This window comes from Cnephaeus nilssonii, assembly GCF_951640355.1.
Source record: "Cnephaeus nilssonii genome assembly, chromosome: 22".
Classification (NCBI taxonomy): domain Eukaryota; kingdom Metazoa; phylum Chordata; class Mammalia; order Chiroptera; family Vespertilionidae; genus Cnephaeus; species Cnephaeus nilssonii.
Window position 1 is genome coordinate 9,439,348 of NC_137093.1, and position 18,714 is coordinate 9,458,061.

Consider the following 18,714-nt stretch of genomic DNA (forward strand, 5'->3'; position numbering starts at 1 on the left):
AGAGAGAAGAATGTCAGCACCTTAGGGTTGGTACAATCTTGCCCACCCACAGCAGGGTTCCTGCTTGGCCACCTTGGTCTGGAAGCTATGGGGTGACCCCTTAGTTTGAGATGGGGATTGTCTTGTATTAATGAAACTGGCCCTGGCTTCCTTTGGGGGTCATGTCTCCATGCTTCCTCAGCAAAGAGTCCAGAAGGATGCAGAGCGAGGATAGGGCTGGGGCACCCAAACCCCACCCTGGGCCCCTCCTGGATGCAGTGACTCCAGGTGACAGTGGGGGGAGGATGATGGGGCGGGAGATGAGGTAGTGGGTGTGCACCTGGGTTTCCGAAGCTGGCCAAGGAGGTGCGTTCTGAGAGCCGGGTCCTCAGAGCTGTAGTTGACCGTCCAGAAGACACAGAGCTGCTGGTGCTGCCGGACAAGCCCCAGGACGGTCCTCAGGCCTTCGGCCGTGTTGAAGCGGTCCTTCCCACAGCCCTGCTCCCAGGCGAAGATGGTCAGGAGCTCCAGGGCGTAGGCTGGGGGCAGGGAGGCACGGGCGGGCCAGTCTCCTTTGTTCCCGGCGGCAACCTATGTTCCCCCCAAATCAAAGACTCAGTGGAGTGAACACTTCCTGTCTGCTGAGCATGGCCCTCCTCGGAGAAGGAGGGGAATATAGAAAACACAGCACAGACAACAGAAAGAACAGAGCCTTGGGGATGGCCTGGCACGCCCTCCTCGTTTTACAGGAGAATAAACGGAGGTCCAGAGCGGGGGTAGTGACTTGTCCAAGGTCACAGAGCGAGACTAAGAAGGTCAGACTTGGTCTGTGCCTAGAGTCTTTCGAACAGGAGTGGGGTCTGCAACATAGTCATCTTGGCATTTCAACACCCAGAAGAAGTTAGCAATAGTGGGTGGTCAGTAGATGTCGGTTGAATAAGAGAGTTGGCATTCAGCCGAAACCGGTTTGGCTCAGTGGATAGAGCGTCGGCCTGTGGACTGAAAGGTCCCAGGTTCGATTCCGGTCAAGGGCATGTACCTTGGTTGCGAGCACATCCCCAGTAGGGGTTGTGCAAGAGGCAGCTGATCGATGTTTCTCTCTCATCGATGTTTCTAACTCTCTCTATCTCTCTCTTCCTCTCTGTAAAAAAATCAATAAAATATATTAAAAAAAAAAAAAAGAGAGTTGGCATTCAGAGAGTATTTGCTGAGGGGGCTCTGAAGGATGCTCAGGAGTTAGCGTAGCTTGCACAGGAGATGGTGATGGAGGAACAACATAAGCAAAGGCTTGGAGGTAAGAAACAGGGAAAGCATTAGCAGGGTGAGGAGAGAAGGGGAGAGAGGGGTGGGGGACCCAATCACAAGACACGAGGATTTGGGGACTTGATGGAGATTCTCTCTCAGCCAGGGGCTACCAGGGAATGAAGGTGGAGGAGGCAGTCCTTCCGGTGGGGATGGCCAATAAAACGCAAAGGAGGGGCGCTGTGTCGGGGATGAGCTGACTGGCCAGGCAGTTGCCATGACAGCGGCTGTCTTCTGGGAGGAGCCGGGGGCAGAGAGGCCTCACCTGGCGGTGCCAGTGCTTCACCAGCAGGATCAGGTTCTTCAGCTTGGCTGGGCGCGTGTTCACGAAGCTCCTCCGCAGCTCTGCGAAGCAGGCCGCGTGCTCGCCCTCCCGGCAGCCGCTGTCCAGGAGAGTCCGGTAGATCTTGGGGTCCGGTTTGGTGCCGGCACTGAGTGGCCCTGTGGATGTTGGAAAGATGCTGAGGATGCATTTCTAATGGAAGACAGCAGCATTTCCCAACCCAGCCGCTCACCTGCCTCTGATATTTAAACATCCTACCTAATAAAATAGTAATATGCAAAATTGACCGCACCTTCGCTACACCCAAGCCACGCCCACCAGCCAAAGCCACGCCCACCAGCCAATCAGGGCGAGCATGCAAATTACCCAACAAAGATGGCGGTTAATTTGCATATGCTGAGGGAGGGAGGAGTGAAGACTAAAGACAACTTAGAAGGAAGAGGGAGGAAAAGCGGAAAGCAAGGTGGCTGCCAGAGGGAAAGCCTGGGCGGGGCGGGGCGGGGCAGGGCAGAGCGGGGCGGGCGGCAGCGGCACGCAGGTGCAGGCACAGCGGCCGCTTGCAGGATTCTTCCTGCAAATGGGCTACTAGTTAATTATATAACATTGCAATCAATGACACACAATCTAGAGCACAGAGTAACAACCAGAACTTCTAGAACTTCTAGACGTGAAAGACAAAGTCCCTGGGATTTTTAAAAAGTAAGCTGAGGCGGCAGATCAGACACATTTGAAGAAAGTAAACTGGAAGATTTATTTGAGCAACGGAGCAGCAGGCAGCCCTGAGAGATGGGAAAATGAGAGCGATGAGACATGGAGGATGGAGTGAGACACCATTTAATAGAGTTCCAGAAGCAGAGAATGGAGGACACAGAAGAGAAGCGATATTTGAAGAGCTACTGGGAGGCATTTTCCCAAAACTAAAGGAAGAACGGAGTCCTCAGATTCAATCAGCACAACAAATTCCAAATAGTGTAATTAAAAAGAAATCAATGTACAAACCTCAGAAACTGAAGAATTCTATGGACTAAGAAAAGTCTTAAAAGCTACCAAAAAGGAAACACACACACACACACACACACACCAACAAAGAAGTAAACAGCTGACTTCTCATCAACAACTATAAAGGTCAGAAGACAGTGGAAACTGAGAAAAACAAATGTCAAACATTTCCTCCAAGAGGGAGGTGAGACAGGTTTTTTAGACAAAGTCTGTGAAAATTTATCACTTATATACCCCTTCTGAAAAAGTACTACAGGATGTATTTCTGTAAGCAGGAAATGAATCCAGAGGAAGAACTGGAAATTAAGAAGCATTAGTGAGGGGGAAAATATTTCTAATTATGTTCAGAGGTTTTAATTTACACAGGGATAGGTTTTAATTTACACAGGTATAAAAACAAAAGCAAAGAAGATAATCTTTCTTATTGTTAGTGTCTTGTATGTTAGTTCTAATAGATTGCTAACCCCCTCAAAATGATATTATTATTGTTTGCTCCATTTTTGTCTTCTAGTTTCACATTACTTATAAAAGGTACAATTAAAATCTAATAGCATATCCTTACAAATAAAAAATGGAAAAAGGTGTTTCAGGAAAACACTGCCAAGACCAGTGCAGCTCTATTAATGTCAGATAAAAGGCTTTAAGGCAAATTTATATATATTTTTAGAAATAATGAGGATTATTACTTGATGATAAAAGGAACAATCCAATAAAATATAATTATATTCTTACACATTCCTTAATAACATCGCCTCAAAATATTAAAATCAAAACTTTCCAGAATTACAAGGAGAAACTGACAAATCTTTACCCAGAGCAGGAGATTCTGGGAGCCCATTCATAAATTGATAGACAAAATAAGGAAAAAATAAGTAATACAGATCTGAACAAAGATCCTAAGCTAACCCTAAAGGATCTGTACAGAAGCCTGCATTCCCCAATGGGAATCGTGCACTCTTTCCCACCATGGGAAACTTAGGAAGTGCTAACAAATTCCAAAGAATTGATATGTTGGGGGCATATTTTCTGACTACAATTAAAAATAGAAAAAGAGCCCGGTGTTGCTCAGTGGTTGAGCAGCGACCTATGAACCAGGAGGTCACAGTTCAATTCCCAGTGGTGGATTCTATTCCCAGGCAAGGGCACATAGTGGGGCTTCAGGTCTGATCACCAGCCCTGGCGCTTGCGAAAGGCAATCAATCAATGTGTCTCTCTCACACTGATGTTTCTCTTTCTCTCCCCCACCCCACCCCTTCCTCTCATTCTCTCTAAAAAATCAATGGAAAAAAATACCCTCAAGTGAAGATTAACAAAAAAAAAAAAAAAAAAAAAAAAAAAAGAAAAAGGAAGAAAGGAAATTACGTGTAATTTCTTTTTTTATATATAATATATTTTTATTGATTACAGAGAGGAAGGGAGAGAGAGATAGAAACACCAATGATGAGAGAGAATCATTGATCAGCTGCCTTCTGCACACCCCCTACTGTGGATTGAGCCCGCAACCTGGGCATGTGCCCTTGACCGGAATCGAACCCAGGACCTTTCAGCCCCCAGGCTGATACTCTATCCACTGAGCCAAACCAGCTAGGGCCATGTAATTTCTGTAAAAAAAAAAAAGTTTCAAGCAGACATGGAGAATGGTTAATACTTATGAAATTGGAATTGGAGTACATGATGTCTATAGTTTTCTGTATGTTGGAAATAGTTTATAATTAAAGCTTCTGTAAAGTTAAAAGCACTAGTTATGAGTTGATGATCATGACTGTAGGGATCTCATAGTAGTCCCAATGCTTGGTGAGGTAGGGGAATTAGCCACAGAGAGGATTGCAAGAGCCCGTGAGACGTTCCCTGACCCCCCCACGGCACAGGCTGGGCACCCCTCACCCACGGCATCAAAGACAGGCAGCAGGCTCACGTCCGTCCAGCTCGCTAGGGCCGGGGCCATCAGCTGGAACCGCAACGCCTCGGTCATGGTCTGCTCTGAAAAGTTCAGGGTCAGGCCGGGGACCGGATCCCGCCCCCAGGATTCCAGCTGGGCCCGCATATCGGTGAGGATCTCCGCCCGCCGGGGCCCCTGGGCCTTGTAGTCCTCGAAGCAGTTGAGGAAGATGACGAGTTCGGCATCACAGCCACCCTTGAGGTCTGTGCCCCGGCCGAAGGAGCCCCCCTGCAGAGAAAAGAGCGTCTCAGACTCGTGACTCGATTTAAGTCACACTGGGACCCCCCAGCACCCCCAGCTGCAGCCCTGGAACTGCTCGCTCACTGATGCTGGCTCTTAGGGCACCATGACAGACGCGGGCTGTGACCTCTGACCATCAGAAGCCGGCAGGGTCAGGCTATATCTGACTATATCTGAAGGCGTCTGCCTTCCAACCAACGAAGCGTGCGCGAAGTCAGACAACGTGCAGCCACAGATAACAGGGACCGCTGGGTGGAGAGGGCAGCGGTCAAAGACTTTAGCCAAACATCTGCAGCACCTACTAACTGCACATCTGGATCCCAGGTTGCAAATGGGGGTCCCGGCCCACAGATGTACTTGGTCAATTTCAATCATTCATTCATGCATGCATGCATGCATTCAACAGATATTTATTGAGCAATTACATATATGGGTATGCGAGTGGATAAAATACTTGTTTTCCCGGAACTTATATTGTACCAGTAGGATAGGGAAGGGAGGCAGGGACAGTCAGCAAACAGGAGCCCCCCAAAGCCCTAATAATAAGGGGCCTGGCGGGGGAGTGGAGGTTGTAATTGTAAATGAGCAGCCAGGCTCCTTGAGAAGGGGGCTTGGATCACAGATTTAAAGGAGGGAAGGGACCGGCCGGTGTGGCTCAGTGGTTGAGTGCCGACCTATGAACCAGGAGGTCATGGTTTGGTTACTGGTCAGGGCACATGCCCGGGTTGCAGGCTCAATCCCCAGTGTGGGGCATGCAGGAGGCAGGTGATTTATGACTTTTATCATTGAGGTTACTATTTCTCTCTTCCTCTCTGAAATCAATTACACACACACACACACACACACACACACACACACACACACACACACACACAGGAGAGGGAGAGAGCCAAGTGGATGGAGGAAGAACATTCGAGAAAGAGAAAACAGCCAGTGGGGAGGTGTGCGTGGGGAGCCAGCGTGGAGAGAGGGGCAGAGAGAGACCAGGGCCAGACCCCACAAGCCTGAGGCCACTGTCCTCTGTGAAACCTTGGAGGATTTTGTGCAGAGAAGGGAAGTGATCTCATTATGGTAATAGTGGTTAAAAAAATACCATTAAAAAAAAGCAGCTGGCTCTTATAGCAAACTGGGACATCCCTCCCTGATGTCCACTTCCTCTGTCCGCCCTCAGCTGTGTCTCTGTGACTTCTTCCCGTCCCCATGGTGGCGCCCCCTCTCCCCACCCAAATCGGGTCCCATCGGTGTCTCCACCTGCCGCTCACCTTGCCGACTCTCGAGGCCTTGTGGACACAGTTCTCCCGGAGGCGGCTCAGGATGCCATTGACGGCCTTGCTCACCTGCTTCTGGAACTGGGGGCTGGGCTTGAGGTGGTCCTGGATGAAGCGGTCCAGCTCCTTGGCGGGGACCCGAGACAGATCCGGGACCCCCTCCGGTGTACAGGGGGCGATGCCGTCCACCGAGGGGTCGGGAGCTGGGCATAAGGGCGGCCTGTTCCCTGCCTTTGAGCATCCGGCATCAACACTGCTGCTGTCCTTCGGGGTCCTCTGGGCCGGGCCTCGCAGGACGGGCTGGTCCACACCTGAGCGCCCAGTGCGTGGAAGGCCCTGGAAGGTTGGGGAAGGAGCTGTCTTACACATGCGGGGTTCTGCGTTCCTTCTCTTGGCAGCCCCCGCCCCCGCCTCAGTCAGGGTGACTGAGGCTCAGAGAGGGGAAGGGAGAGGTAGCCCATATGGTACCTTGTGCAAATGAGAAGAGGTGCCCTTATGAAGGGGACACATTATCAAAAACCCAGGGCAGGCTAGAGGGGGTCAATGGGGGAAAGAGGGGGGCATATGTAATACTTTCAACAATAAAGATTTAATTTAAAAAAATAAAACGGTCCCCCTGAGGTGGGACACTTGGTAAGCAGACAGTAACTACACAAAGATGGGTGATTAGATGGTTTCACAGGCCCGCCGTCCCCACTTTTCAACTCTGTTCCACACCCATGGCCTCCCGCGCACCACACCGCAGATGCTCAGAAAACACGGAGCACACAGGTTAGGTGTAAATGCCAGGAGCCCCTCACTCACCGGCAGCTCCCAGGGCTGCACAGCGCCCCCTGCCGGCTGCAGGAAACAGGGGCGGTCATAGCAGGACTCTGCCTCTTGGGCCAGCAGGTCCCAGTGCCAGGCTGCCCCGTTCCCCACGTCCCACGTGGGGTCAGCCGGGTCCAGGATCACGGGCCTGCCAATCCACAGGGACAAGAAGATTCTGGTTAGCAAGATGGCCAGAGTCAGGGGCTCTGGAGTCAGGCCGACGGGTTCCAATCTCAACTCTGCTCCTTTTCCGGCTGTGTGACCGGAGGCAGATGACTGGCTGCTCCACGCCTCGGTTTCCTCACCTGCAGAATGGGGACCACAGCAATGCCTGAGCTGACGGGCTGCTGTGGAGACTGAATGAGAGCGATGGTCCTCAGCCCCACCTGCACGTTAGAGTCACAAGATACCAGGGCCCAGTGTCTGCCCTGCAGTGCGAGGCCGTGTGCCTCAGCCCCCTCGGGAAGAGCCCGAGAGTGGAAAGAACCCAAACACGCCTGCTGAGTGGGATGGAAAACACTTGGCGATAAACTCACACAAGGAAATGCTGTTCAGCAGCGGACGAGAAGGAGCCACAGCTACACGCAACCGTATGGAGAATCTCAAAGACTTAATTCTGGGAGAGAGAAGGCCACACAAAAGCCCATGCTGTGCGGCCCCACTGAAATGTGATTTCACAGCACAGCTGGACTGATCACAGTCAGAAGGGGGTTTCCTGTGGGAGGGGCACAAGGGAAGCTCCTGGGGTGCCGGGATACTCTGCCGTGAGCGAATGGGGGTTCGCAGGTGAGCTCACTTCTTAGAAAGGCATCAAACTGTGCTGTGCACCACGAAGACGCTCACACACAGAACGGGTGGTATGCTTTACAAACTGCCCCACTCGGCCAGCATGGCTCAGTGGTTGACATCAACCTATGAACCAGGAGGTCATGGTTCGATTCCTCATCAGGGCACATGCCCGGGCTGTGGGCTTGATCCCCAGTGTGGAGCACACAGGAGGCAGCCGATCAATGATTCTCTCTCATCATTGATGTTTCTCTCTCTCTCTCCCTCCCTCCCTCCTTCTCTCTCTCTGTCTCTCCCTCCCTCCCTCCCTCTCTGAAATCAATAAAAATATATTTAAAAAGAAACAACATCTTAAGCGATTCTAATTTGCACCTGGGGCTGGATGCGCTGTATGAGGAAGTGACCTGGTAGCAGTTGGCTTTGACTCTCATTAGCTACGACCTGCTTTATTATTGTTAACCCTTTGCACTCGCTTGCTTTTTTCTCGATTCCTTTATTCTAATGCTAACCGTGTGGAGTCACACTCGACATCCGAGGGCCAAAGGTTAATTGTCTCCCAGGCACAGGCACAGGAGAGCGGGTGCTGGGTACGAGGAGGTACCTGGGTCCCTCAAGCTGGCGCTGCAAGAATTTCTTAACCGCAGGGTCCTCCGAGCTGTAGTAGGTGGTCCAGAAAACACACAGGTGCTGGTACTGCTGGATCAGGCCCAGGACGGTGCGGAGGCCTCGGGCCAGGCTGAAGGCCTCCTTCCCACAGCCCTGCTCCCAGGCGAAGATGGTCAGCAGCTCCAGGGCGTAGGCTGGGGGCATCTCGTTCCGCCTCGCCTGCGGGCACACCTGCAAGAGGACAGGGCCGGGGGAGGTGCTCAGAGGAGGACGGGGAGGAGGAGCTAGCTCTCTGGAGAATTTTGCAGGATCTCCCAGTCTCCCGGGGTGGACACCAGCAGGCTGAGCCTGGGACGCGATGCTGTGTGCCAAGCCTGTTCCAAAAGCAGCCTGGCGCTTCCCCCCCTCCCTCACTGCCGGGGCTTCAGCAATGTGCTTGGCTCATGTTGTGGTGGGGGAGGGAGAGGTACGAGATGCAAGCTCCCCCGGGGGGATGGGCAGCCAGGGAGGGGCCAGCGGGTAGTCTGAGACTGTTATCCCCCAAGGAAAAGCACAGCGAGTCCCTGGCTGAGCCAGAGCGGGCCTCCAGGATCTCCTCCTTCCAGACCTGCTGTAGGAGGAGAAGGACCCAGCCAAGGGCAGGTCAGGGCATTCCTGAGCTCGGGTGGGAGGTGCACAGACTCCACACACTTCATACTGTACACAAAACACTCCAGACAGTCTCAAAGCCCTAGATATTAAAAGAAAGCATGAAAACATTTTTTGGGGCCCTAACCGGTTTGGCTCAGTGGATAGAGCATCGGCCTGCGGACTCAAGGGTCCCAGGTTCGATTCCGGTCAAGGGCATGTACCTTGGTTGCAGGCACATCCCCAGTGGGGGGTGTGCAGGAGGCAGCTGATTGATGTTTCTCTCTCATCGATGTTTCTAACTCTCTCTCCCTCTCTGTAAAAAATCAATAAAATATATTTTAAAAAACAAAACCACAAACATTTTTTGGGAGGGAACATGGGAGAATAATTTTAGATAAGTCCGAAAAGGCAAAGACTTCTTAAACAAGACACACGAAGCACACATCACATAAGAAAGGGGTGAACACACCTGACTCCATTAAAATACAAACACTTTCTGTGTCAAAAGATCTATACACAAAGTGGAAGTATAAGCCCCGGGTGGGGAGGATAGATTTGCACTGTGTTAACGAAATACAAACCAGCACCCACAATATATAAAGAGCTCCAACCAATCAACAACAAGAAGGCAGCTAACCCCGTAGAAAATAATGGGCAAATCATATGAACAGACAATTCCCAGGAAGAGAAACACGAATGGCTGCTACACATAGGGAAACGGTCTCACTATCACGGAGGCACACAGTCCATCGGTCACATGCCTGGGACCCCCCCAGTGGCCGCACCTGGCGGTGCCAGTGCTTCACCAGCAGGATCAGGTTCTTCAGCTTGGCTGGCCGCGTGTTCACGAAGCTCCTCCGCAGCTCTGCGAAGCAGGCCGCGTGCTCGCCCTTCTGGCAGCCACTTCTGAGGAGGGTGGCGTAGACCTCGGGCTTGGGTTTGACATTGGAGCTGAGCTGACCTGGGGATGTGAAGGCCTGCGAGTGAGGAAGGGTGCTGAGGACCCAGGATGAAGGGCAATGCTGGTGCTGAGCTCCGCTTGGGGCGCTGGGGGAGCGTGAGGAGGACTTGAGGGGCGGGGTACCCCTGCCTGGGCACTGGAGGATGAGGAAGAGAGCCTGGAGCGTCTCAGGGAGCCAGTGTGGAAAGCTCTGGACCAGAAGGGAGGGTTCCTGCGCCCCCAGAGGTCGTCGGAAGAAGTGCAGCCTCATTCCCAGGTTAGTAGGCAAGATGCTGCCTGCTGAGTCGGGAGTTCTATAACCTGGCAATTCTTCCCTCCCCGAGGCTCCCCGCAGGCCATACTAAAATACCGCTGCACAGACCTTTAATTAATCGGTGCCCTGCGAAGAGGAGATGATGCCAGAGAAATACAAGGCAAGAGGTTCTGATTCCTTAGCAGTAATTGCTAATATTTTTTGAGCACTTACCACATGCCAGGCACTCACTGTGCTGCAAGTTTTACACCAATCCCCTCATTGTATCCCCACTAAAAGCCGAAAGTTCTCCACCTCGTTTTATAGCCGTGGAAACTGAGGCACAAGGACATTTGGTGAGGCAGCTGGAGACAGGATTGGAACGCGGAGCCGGCTGACTCTATAGTATGTGCCCCGCTGTGCTGGGCCAGGCTCGGGAAAAGTACACTCCCCAGAACTTCCTAGGTCCCTGACATCATTTCCTTGCTGTGTGACTTCGGATGAGTTGCCGTATGTCTCTGTGCCTTAGAGTTCCTATTGGTAAAATGGAAGATGAGACAGTACAGACCTCATAGGTTTGTTTAGAGGAGTACTGAGATAAAACATGTCAAGTGCTTGGAATAGTGAGGCATTTAATAAGGAGCAGCTATTAGGATTAATAACAAGGTGGGTATTTAGGTGTGGGAGAGTGTGGCTGTCTGCCAGGTCAGCAGAACCCTGGATAAACTCAAGACAGCTATCTCCCAGAGCATCATGGTAAATGATGATGATGATGATGATGATGATGATGATGATAACAGAAACAATAATAAGAATAGAAATAAGAATAGCAAGCACTCATATAGCCCTATCACGTGCCAGGCACTGTTCTAAGTTCATTACATGCATAAAGTCTTTCCAGAACAAACTACTACTGTCCTATAATTATTATCTGCATTTCGCAGACGCATATTATTATATTAAATCAAGCATGGGTTTATTACAAAGGGGAGTGAAAAATCCCACTGATGCCTTTAAGATAACAGATGAGATTTTGCAGAATTCTGGCCTTGTCCCCAGACCCCTGCTGCCGGCATGTGTCCATCTGCCTTCTCCTGTGGGGTGTCTAGGGAAGGGCTGAGCCGCGCTGCACGAGGCAGTGGCTGAAGGAAACCCTCCCCAGTTGTTGGAGCAAAGACCACAGATCCAGGAGGAATGGCCCTTGTCTGGTCCAAACCCAGTACGTTTAGTCAACACACTGAAGCCCATGCCCAGCCAGTGTGGCTCCGTGGTTGAGCATCGACCTATGAATCAGGAGGTCACGGTTCCGTTCATGGTCAGGGCACATGCCTGGGTTGTGGGCTCGATCCCCAGTAGGGGGGTGTGCAGCCGATCAATGATTCTCTCTCACCATCGATGTTTCTATCTCTCTCCCTCTCCCTTCCTCTCTGAAACCAATTTTAAAAACATACTTAAAAAAAGAAAAGAAAGAAACGGAAGCCCAGAGAGGGTGGCCCAGGTCACACAGCAAGTTGGTGGCAGGACTCGCACTCTTAGCCCTGACTCACTCCTCATGACCTTGCCCCAACCCCGGAGTGTCTTACCCAGAGCGTCGAAGGCGGGCACCAAGCTAACGTCCATCCAGTTTTCCAGGTCTGTGGATGCCAGTCGGAACTGGAGGGCCCCGGGCGTGTCCTGTTTAGGAAGCTCAAGGCTCAGACCAGGGACCGGCGTCTGCCACCAGGACCCCAGCAGCGCCCTCATCTCCGTGAGGATCTCTGTCCGCAGCGCCCGCTGGTCCTCGTAGCTCTTGAAGCAGTCGAGGAAGACGACAAGTTCGGAATCGCAGCCACCCCGCAGAGCTGTGCCCCGGCCAGCGGAGCCTCCCTATGGAGAAAACACAGACCTCAGAATTCTGCACGCTCCCATCCTAGTGCCCAGGGGCTGGCAGGGTGAGGGAGGCAAGTGGGCTGGGTGGGGACTGTGGCCGCATCGTTCCTGGCCTCCGAAGCCCCAGCCCCACCGGCTGCTCGGCTGCTCTGAGGCCGTCTGGCACCTGCTTTCACCTCTCCCCTGATAAACTCCAGGTGCCCCTCGTCCCACCCAGGTTTCCCGGATCCACCCCGGCACCCCCGAGTTTATCTTGGGGATACAGCAGGTGGCACTTGCCTTCTCCCCGAGTCTGCGGGCGTCCTGAGCTCAGAGTCAGCATGACAAAAAGTGACCGGCCCAAAAAGTGACCCAGGCTCAGTATCCCCACCCATTAAACAGGGACAGTCATCTCCAGGAGACGAAATGGGAGGATTGCGGGAGGTAAGATAATGAGACTATATTTGGTGATTCCTCAGTAAATGAGGCTGTGACAGCGATTCTAGAGAATTATCACAGCTGCATCCTCAGGGGCAGGCCTAGTGAGGTCCCTGGTCTGTTTGGGTGCATGTGAGTGAAGAATGAATGAGTGAATGAATAAATGAATGAATGAATGAATGAATGAGTGTTCAAGAGGCAGCCCTTAGCAGCACAGATCCAGGAATCAGACTTCCTGACTCTGAATCCTGACTGGACTTCTTACAGGCGTGGGTATGTTGCTTCGGCTCTCTGTGCCTCAGTTTCCCCATCTGTCAAGGGGGGTACATAGCACCTCGGGTGCAGAGGTGTTGTGAGCAGGAGTGCATGTTCAGGCCCCTTTGAACGCCAGGAGCGAGTCCGTGCGCTGGAAGTGTTCAAATGAATGGAGAGACTGATAACGCCCCGCCGCGTCCCCGTGCCCGATCTCAGTGTGCCCGGCGTCCTCCGAGGATGGTCCCCCGAGGTCGCCCTGTCCCCTGAGAGCCCACCTTGGCGATTTTCAGCACCCGCCAGGGCGGCGCAGCGGCTCCGGGTCCGGGTCCGGGTCCGGGTCCGGGTCCGGGGCGGCCCCCGCGCTCTCTCAGGGCCGCTCCCAGGGCGCCCAGGGCGCGCCGCGCGGTCCCCACGAACTCGGCGGGCGGCTGCAGGCTGCTGGCCACCAGGCCGTCCAGCGCGGCGGCGGGGGTGCGGTACACGTCCATGGCCCGGGCGGCCGGGCGCGGGGCTCTGCGCGGGGGGCGCGGGCTCCGGAGCGCTCCCGCCTCTGGGTGTGCGTCCAGGTCGTGCGCCCGGCTCGGGAGAGGGAACGGACGGTGCTGCCGAGCCAGGCTCCCCGCTTCCCCCCTAGCTCCCACACCCCGCCCCCCGCCCTCCCCCTGCCCCTCCTTTCCCGCTTTCAGTTTCGTTTCTGGGCCCTGCTACCATTTCCGGTCGCCTTCCCAGTCGCGCTCCCTCCTTTTGCTCGGTCCCCCCTCTCCCAGCTCCGGGCCGACCTTCCCGGGGCCGATGCACGAAACACGCGGGAACAAAGCGCCTTCACGCAGCACGTCCGCCCGCAGACCAGGCCGGGTGCGGAGTCACGTCCGCAGAGCGTGCACGGGCCCCGCAGGACTTCGGGGGGGATGGCAGGAGAGTCCCACAAACAGAGCTCCGCCCGCTCGGCTGGAGGGTGCGCTCTGACCACCACCGACCAGGAGCACTTAGAGCGGGTCCTGCACCCCCTACACCCCCCCCCCCCCCCCTCACTCAGCGCCCGCAAGGCCCTGATGTGCGTGTCCGTTGTTATCACTCCGTTTTGTTATCACTCCGTTTCACCGGCCAGGAGTGCGGGCACGAGAACCTGGGCCTCCTGTCAAAGGTCACACGGGTGGGTGGGAAGTCGTCGGACTGGATTCAAACCGGTTTGTGCCAGCTCTCACGGCTCCCTCTATTCCTGCGGGAGCCAACTCTCCCCAAATCGTTTATACATTGGATGCAATTCCAGTAAAAAGTCCATTTCTTAACATTGCAAACACATCATTCTAAAGTGACTAAGAATTACGTTTTTGTTTTTGTTTTTAACGAGGAGAAATGAGAAAGGAAGTCAGTTTAGAACCGCACCTTTCGCCCAGTATCACCTATTAGCACGTTACAAGGCTTCAGGACTAAACTCCTTTGGGGCCTGGTCCCCAAGCAGGAGGGAAGCTGCAGCGTGGACACTGGACTCTGCAGGGCAGCCCATGGCTGTTTCTAGCTTCCCGGCCTGGACTCGCTGTTCAGCTGTTTCCCCACCTTCTTTCTCTGGGGGGGCGTGCCAGGGCCCACCCCCTCCTCCCTGTCTCACTCAAACCGTTGGTCCTCTGCCACATCACTCAAGGATCCAGCATTTATTCTGCCTCTGAGTAACCCTCAGGTGACAGTCAATCTTGACAAGAGCTTCTTGAGGCCCGCGGTAACTGAGCGCAATGACAGGGGGGTCAGGGGGTGAGAGCATTTCAGAGGTCAGAGGGAGTGGTGGTAGGCCACCAGGGTGTACACAGTTTATATTGTGAGTAGTGAGTGCCACGTCACTGGGGCATTCAAGTAGAGGAGGAAGACTGGATCATAGGTGAGAGGTTGTGAAGGGCATTCACTTACTCATGAATCACAGTCGTCTTCCCGATTCACAGGCCACGTGAGAAATCTTCTGTTGAGACGGTGGACTGAACATATGCCCAAGACCCTACTGAAATGACAGCAAAGATGTATTAAATGTTTTTAGTCCTCACCCGAGGACATGCTTAGAGAGAGGAAGGGAGAGAGGGGGAGAGAGAGAGAGAGAGGAACATCAGCGTGAGAGAGAACAGTGATTGATTGCCTTCTGTACATGCCCCACGTGGAGATCGAACCTGAAACCCAGGTATGTGCCCTGACCAGGAATGAACTGGCAACCTTTCAGTGCGCAGGGTGACGCTCAACCAACTGAGCCACCTCAGCCGGGCGGCAAAGATATACTTAAAGTATCATGCAACTCAACAGATTGGAAATGGAGAGGGCGTGCCATCGAGGGACAGAACAGTTGAGCAGTTTTTAGAAAGTAAAAAGCAGAAGGGTCAAGATTGGAACAAGGTGGACTGACCCAATGCACAAGCCTTCCACTCCACCCAGGCCTCTAGGAGTAACAGGAGAGATGAACATAACGGATGCTGCTGCTGGGTCCTCTGAGACTCCTGAAGGAGCTGTGGGTTTGGATGGAGGAGGAAATTAGAACCCAGAGCACAGGAGGAAGGCGGTAACTATGAGGGAGGGAAGGGATCCTGGCATATCACAGACAGAGGTGAGGGGCAGGAGGGAGGGGCTGTGGGAGGAGGAGGAGGAGGGGTATCTGGGACAGATCACACAGGCTTCAGAGTGTCAGTACATTACAACCCAGTGAAGCCTGGCTGATGTGGCTCAGTGGTTGAGCATCAGCCCAGGACTGGTTGATTCTCAGGCAGGGCACATGTCGGGTTTGGGTCTCAATCCCCAGTAGAGGGCGTGCAATAAGCAGCTGATCAATAATGTTTCTCTCTCATTGACGTTTCTATTTCTCTAACCCTTTCCCTTCCTCTCTAAAAAAATCAATTAAAAGAAAAAAATAAACAAAAATAAAATCCAGTTGAGCTGGGAGGACCTCAGCATAAACCCGAGCACCCTGGGAGTCCCCATTAACCCAGGACCACAAACCGCACCCAACACAACCTCTCTGACAGCCTTCCCGCTGTGTTCTCATCGCCTCCGTGACCTCCACCCTCATCTCTGCTGACTAAGCATCAGCTCTTTTCTCAGTTTCGTTTCCCCAGCAGGAAGTTACCTAGAAAGTAGCCTTATCTCTGGGGCCCAGAAATTTATGCCTCTGGTTTTTTGTGTTTGTTTGTTTGTTTGTTTTAGGAAGGGAGGGAAAAGAGAAACATCGATGTGAGAGGGAAACATCCATTGGTTCTTCCCAGAAGCCCTGACCAGGGATCAAACCCACAACCTCAGTATGTGCCCTGACCAGGAATTGAACCTGCCACCTTTGGGTGTACAGGACGATGCTCCAAACAACGGAGCCACACCAGCGAGGCTGTCTCAGGTGTTTCAATTTCCATCATCCCTTCCACAATTGCTCCCCCGTTTCCAAATCTCATGAACTTGCCCTTGAACCAGCCAACTCCAAATACCAGCACGCCAGATCTTTCTATAACCTGGTCTTGCTGGCATTTCACAAACAATCCGAGCTTAGCTGAGAGAAATACTTATTTTAAAATACGTTTTTGCAAGAAAAATTGCTTTATTGTGGTGTGTGTTTTCTTGTGGTCATACAAGCAATACAAGTTTAAATTTATATAACATCAGAAAATTCAGAAAAGTATTAAGATCACTCATAATGCCAAAATCAAATATACACACTGAAACATTTAGGTCTTCCAGGAACCAATCATTACCAAATGAAATTAAAGAAAACATGCTTACGTACAATAACATAGAAACAAGTACCTAAGAATAATATGAAAAAAAACAACATGAAATTCAGAGAAAATTCTAAAACTTACTCATACAGTCATTAAAGAAATAAATGGAAAGCAACTTCAACTTCATCGACTGTGATTCTCAATACTACATAGATGCCATTCTCCCTAATCTAATTTGTGTAACTCCGATTAAACGCCTCCCCATATTTTGGGCGAAACATTGAGTATAAAATTAACATGGAAATAGAAAGGCCAAGGAAAGCCGTGGATTTTTATTTTAAAAAAAGATAACAGAGTTTGCTATGGGATTATTCAATTATTTTAAGTTTATAATAATTAAGACGAGGTCGGATTTTAATCCATGTAATCTTCGAGTCTTTGACCCATTTTGAGTTGATTTGTGTGTGTGGTGTAAGGTCGGGGTACAAATCCATCCTATCGATTTTCCCAGCACCATTTGTGGAAGAGAGAACCTCTCGTTTCCCCAGCAGGAAGTTACCCAGCCTTGATGGACATCAGCGGACTGCATGCACCAAGTACAGGCGACAAAAGCAAAACTAGGCAAGAGGGACTACATCTAACTAACGTGCGTCTGCACAGTAAGTGAAAACACCCAGAGTGGAAGGGCAGGCCCTGGAAAGGGAGGAAATATTTGCAAACCATAAAGCTGATAAGGGGTTAATTTCCAAAGTAATCAGAAGCTCCCACAAGTGAAGAGCAAAACAATTTTTAAAAACCGAATAGTCCTATTACAGAATGGGCCAAGCACTTGAATGGCTATTTCTCAAAAAAAAAAACAAACAAAAAAAACCACAAATGGCCAGCAGGCCCATGAAAACATGCTTGACATCACTAATCATCAGGGAAATGCAAGTCAAAACCATGAGCTATCACCTCTCACCTGTTAGAATGGCTATTCTGTTTTTTAAGAAATATATTTTTATTGATTTCAGAGAGGAAGGGAGAGGGAGAGAGAGATAGAAATATCAGTGATGAGAAAGAATCATTGATCGGCTGCCTCCTGCATGTTCCCTACTGGGGATCGAGCCCACAACCCCGGCATGTGTCCTGGATGGGATTCAAACCCAGACCCCTCCGTCTGCAGGCCGACGCTCTATCCACGGAGCCAAACCAGCTAGGAACGAATGGCTATTCCATTTAAAAACACACACACACAAATGACACAAGCGTTGGCGAGAATGTGGAGGAATGGGAACCCTCCTGGGACTGTTGGTGGGAATGCGAAATGGTGCAGCCGCTCTGGAAAGCAGTATGGGAATTCCTCAAGAAATTAAAATGAGTACTACGGTCTGATGTCTTTGGCTTTTCAAATTAAGCAACTAATTACGAACTCAATTAGTGTGCTGGTGACTGTAATATTGTTTTTATAATCATGAAACTCTCATAAGACAACATAGGTGGCTCACCCACATGGTAGAATAGTGCCGTTACATGTGATGCCAAAATGTTCGACTCAGCATGGAGAACTATGGTAAACCTGTCAGAGCAGATACCAAAGCTGGGTAGGGAGTAGAACCCCGTTAAAAAAGACACTGCACACCCAGGGAGACAGGCAGAGGCAGAGAAAAGGGCTGAGGAGACAGGCGCCCAGATTTTACCAGGTGGGAGGGGGAAGATTGTGGGAGTGTTGTTGTTTTATTTCAAATGATTCATTTTGCGAATGTTAAAGACAATAACTAGGTATTGTCACGAAGGAAGACGTTTATACTCACAGATCCCTATAAATAGGAGGGAGGGTCCCACACAGGGCCACACGGGAAGCACCGGGGTTGAGCCACAGGGAGTGAGGGGAAACATGGGCGAGAACCTTCACCATAGCCCTGGCTGGTTTGGCTCAGTAGATAGAGCCTTGGCCCTCGTACGGAAAGGTCCCGGGTTTGATTCTGGTCAAGGGCATGTACCTCGGCTGCAGGCTCCATCCTGGCCCTGGTCGGGGCGCATCTGGGAGGCAACCAGTCAATGTGTCTCTCTCACATCGATGTTTCTCTCACTGTCTCTCCCCTCCCTTCCACTGTTTCTAAAAATCAATAGGAAAAATATCTGTGGGTGAGGATTAACCAAAAAAAAAAAAAAGAACCTTTATCATAGTTCCCACGGAAAAGGCAAGGCGGGTCAGCAGGCCTAGGATGGGCCAGTTTGAATAATTCCAGTGGGCTCTGCCCAGTTGTCTGGGACCTGCCCTGGGTGAGTCGGGGTCTGGGCTCGGATTGGCTGGTTTGCATCTGAAAGGCAACAGGTGAGTGTGTGTTCTGTTCTCTTCCACCCGGGAGGGGCACGCTGCCTGGTGAAGGCCGCTGCGCAAGGACCCAGGGTGCTGTCCACAATCGGGGAGCTGATGTGTCTTGAGAGCAGATGTTACCCAGGCATCTCCGCTGCCTCC

The 18,714-nt window shown here is 51.7% G+C and overlaps 1 protein-coding gene across 1 annotated transcript in view; it reads right to left on the minus strand.

Annotated features, from left to right (window-relative positions):
- The window catches only part of LOC307094264 (2'-5'-oligoadenylate synthase 3-like), a 42,947-nt gene extending 29,751 nt beyond the window's left edge, over positions 1-13,196 (minus strand). Inside the window, exons 1-9 of the mRNA XM_079762944.1 lie at positions 12,852-13,196; positions 11,619-11,901; positions 9,628-9,803; positions 8,208-8,443; positions 6,815-6,968; positions 6,005-6,346; positions 4,448-4,730; positions 1,547-1,722; positions 320-570 (exon numbers count right to left, since the gene is read on the minus strand). Coding sequence (XP_079619070.1) covers positions 320-570; positions 1,547-1,722; positions 4,448-4,730; positions 6,005-6,346; positions 6,815-6,968; positions 8,208-8,443; positions 9,628-9,803; positions 11,619-11,901; positions 12,852-13,064 — 2,114 coding nt within the window. The 5' untranslated portion in view covers positions 13,065-13,196. The remainder of the gene's footprint in view (positions 1-319; positions 571-1,546; positions 1,723-4,447; positions 4,731-6,004; positions 6,347-6,814; positions 6,969-8,207; positions 8,444-9,627; positions 9,804-11,618; positions 11,902-12,851) is intronic.
- Positions 13,197-18,714: the final 5,518 nt, after the last annotated feature.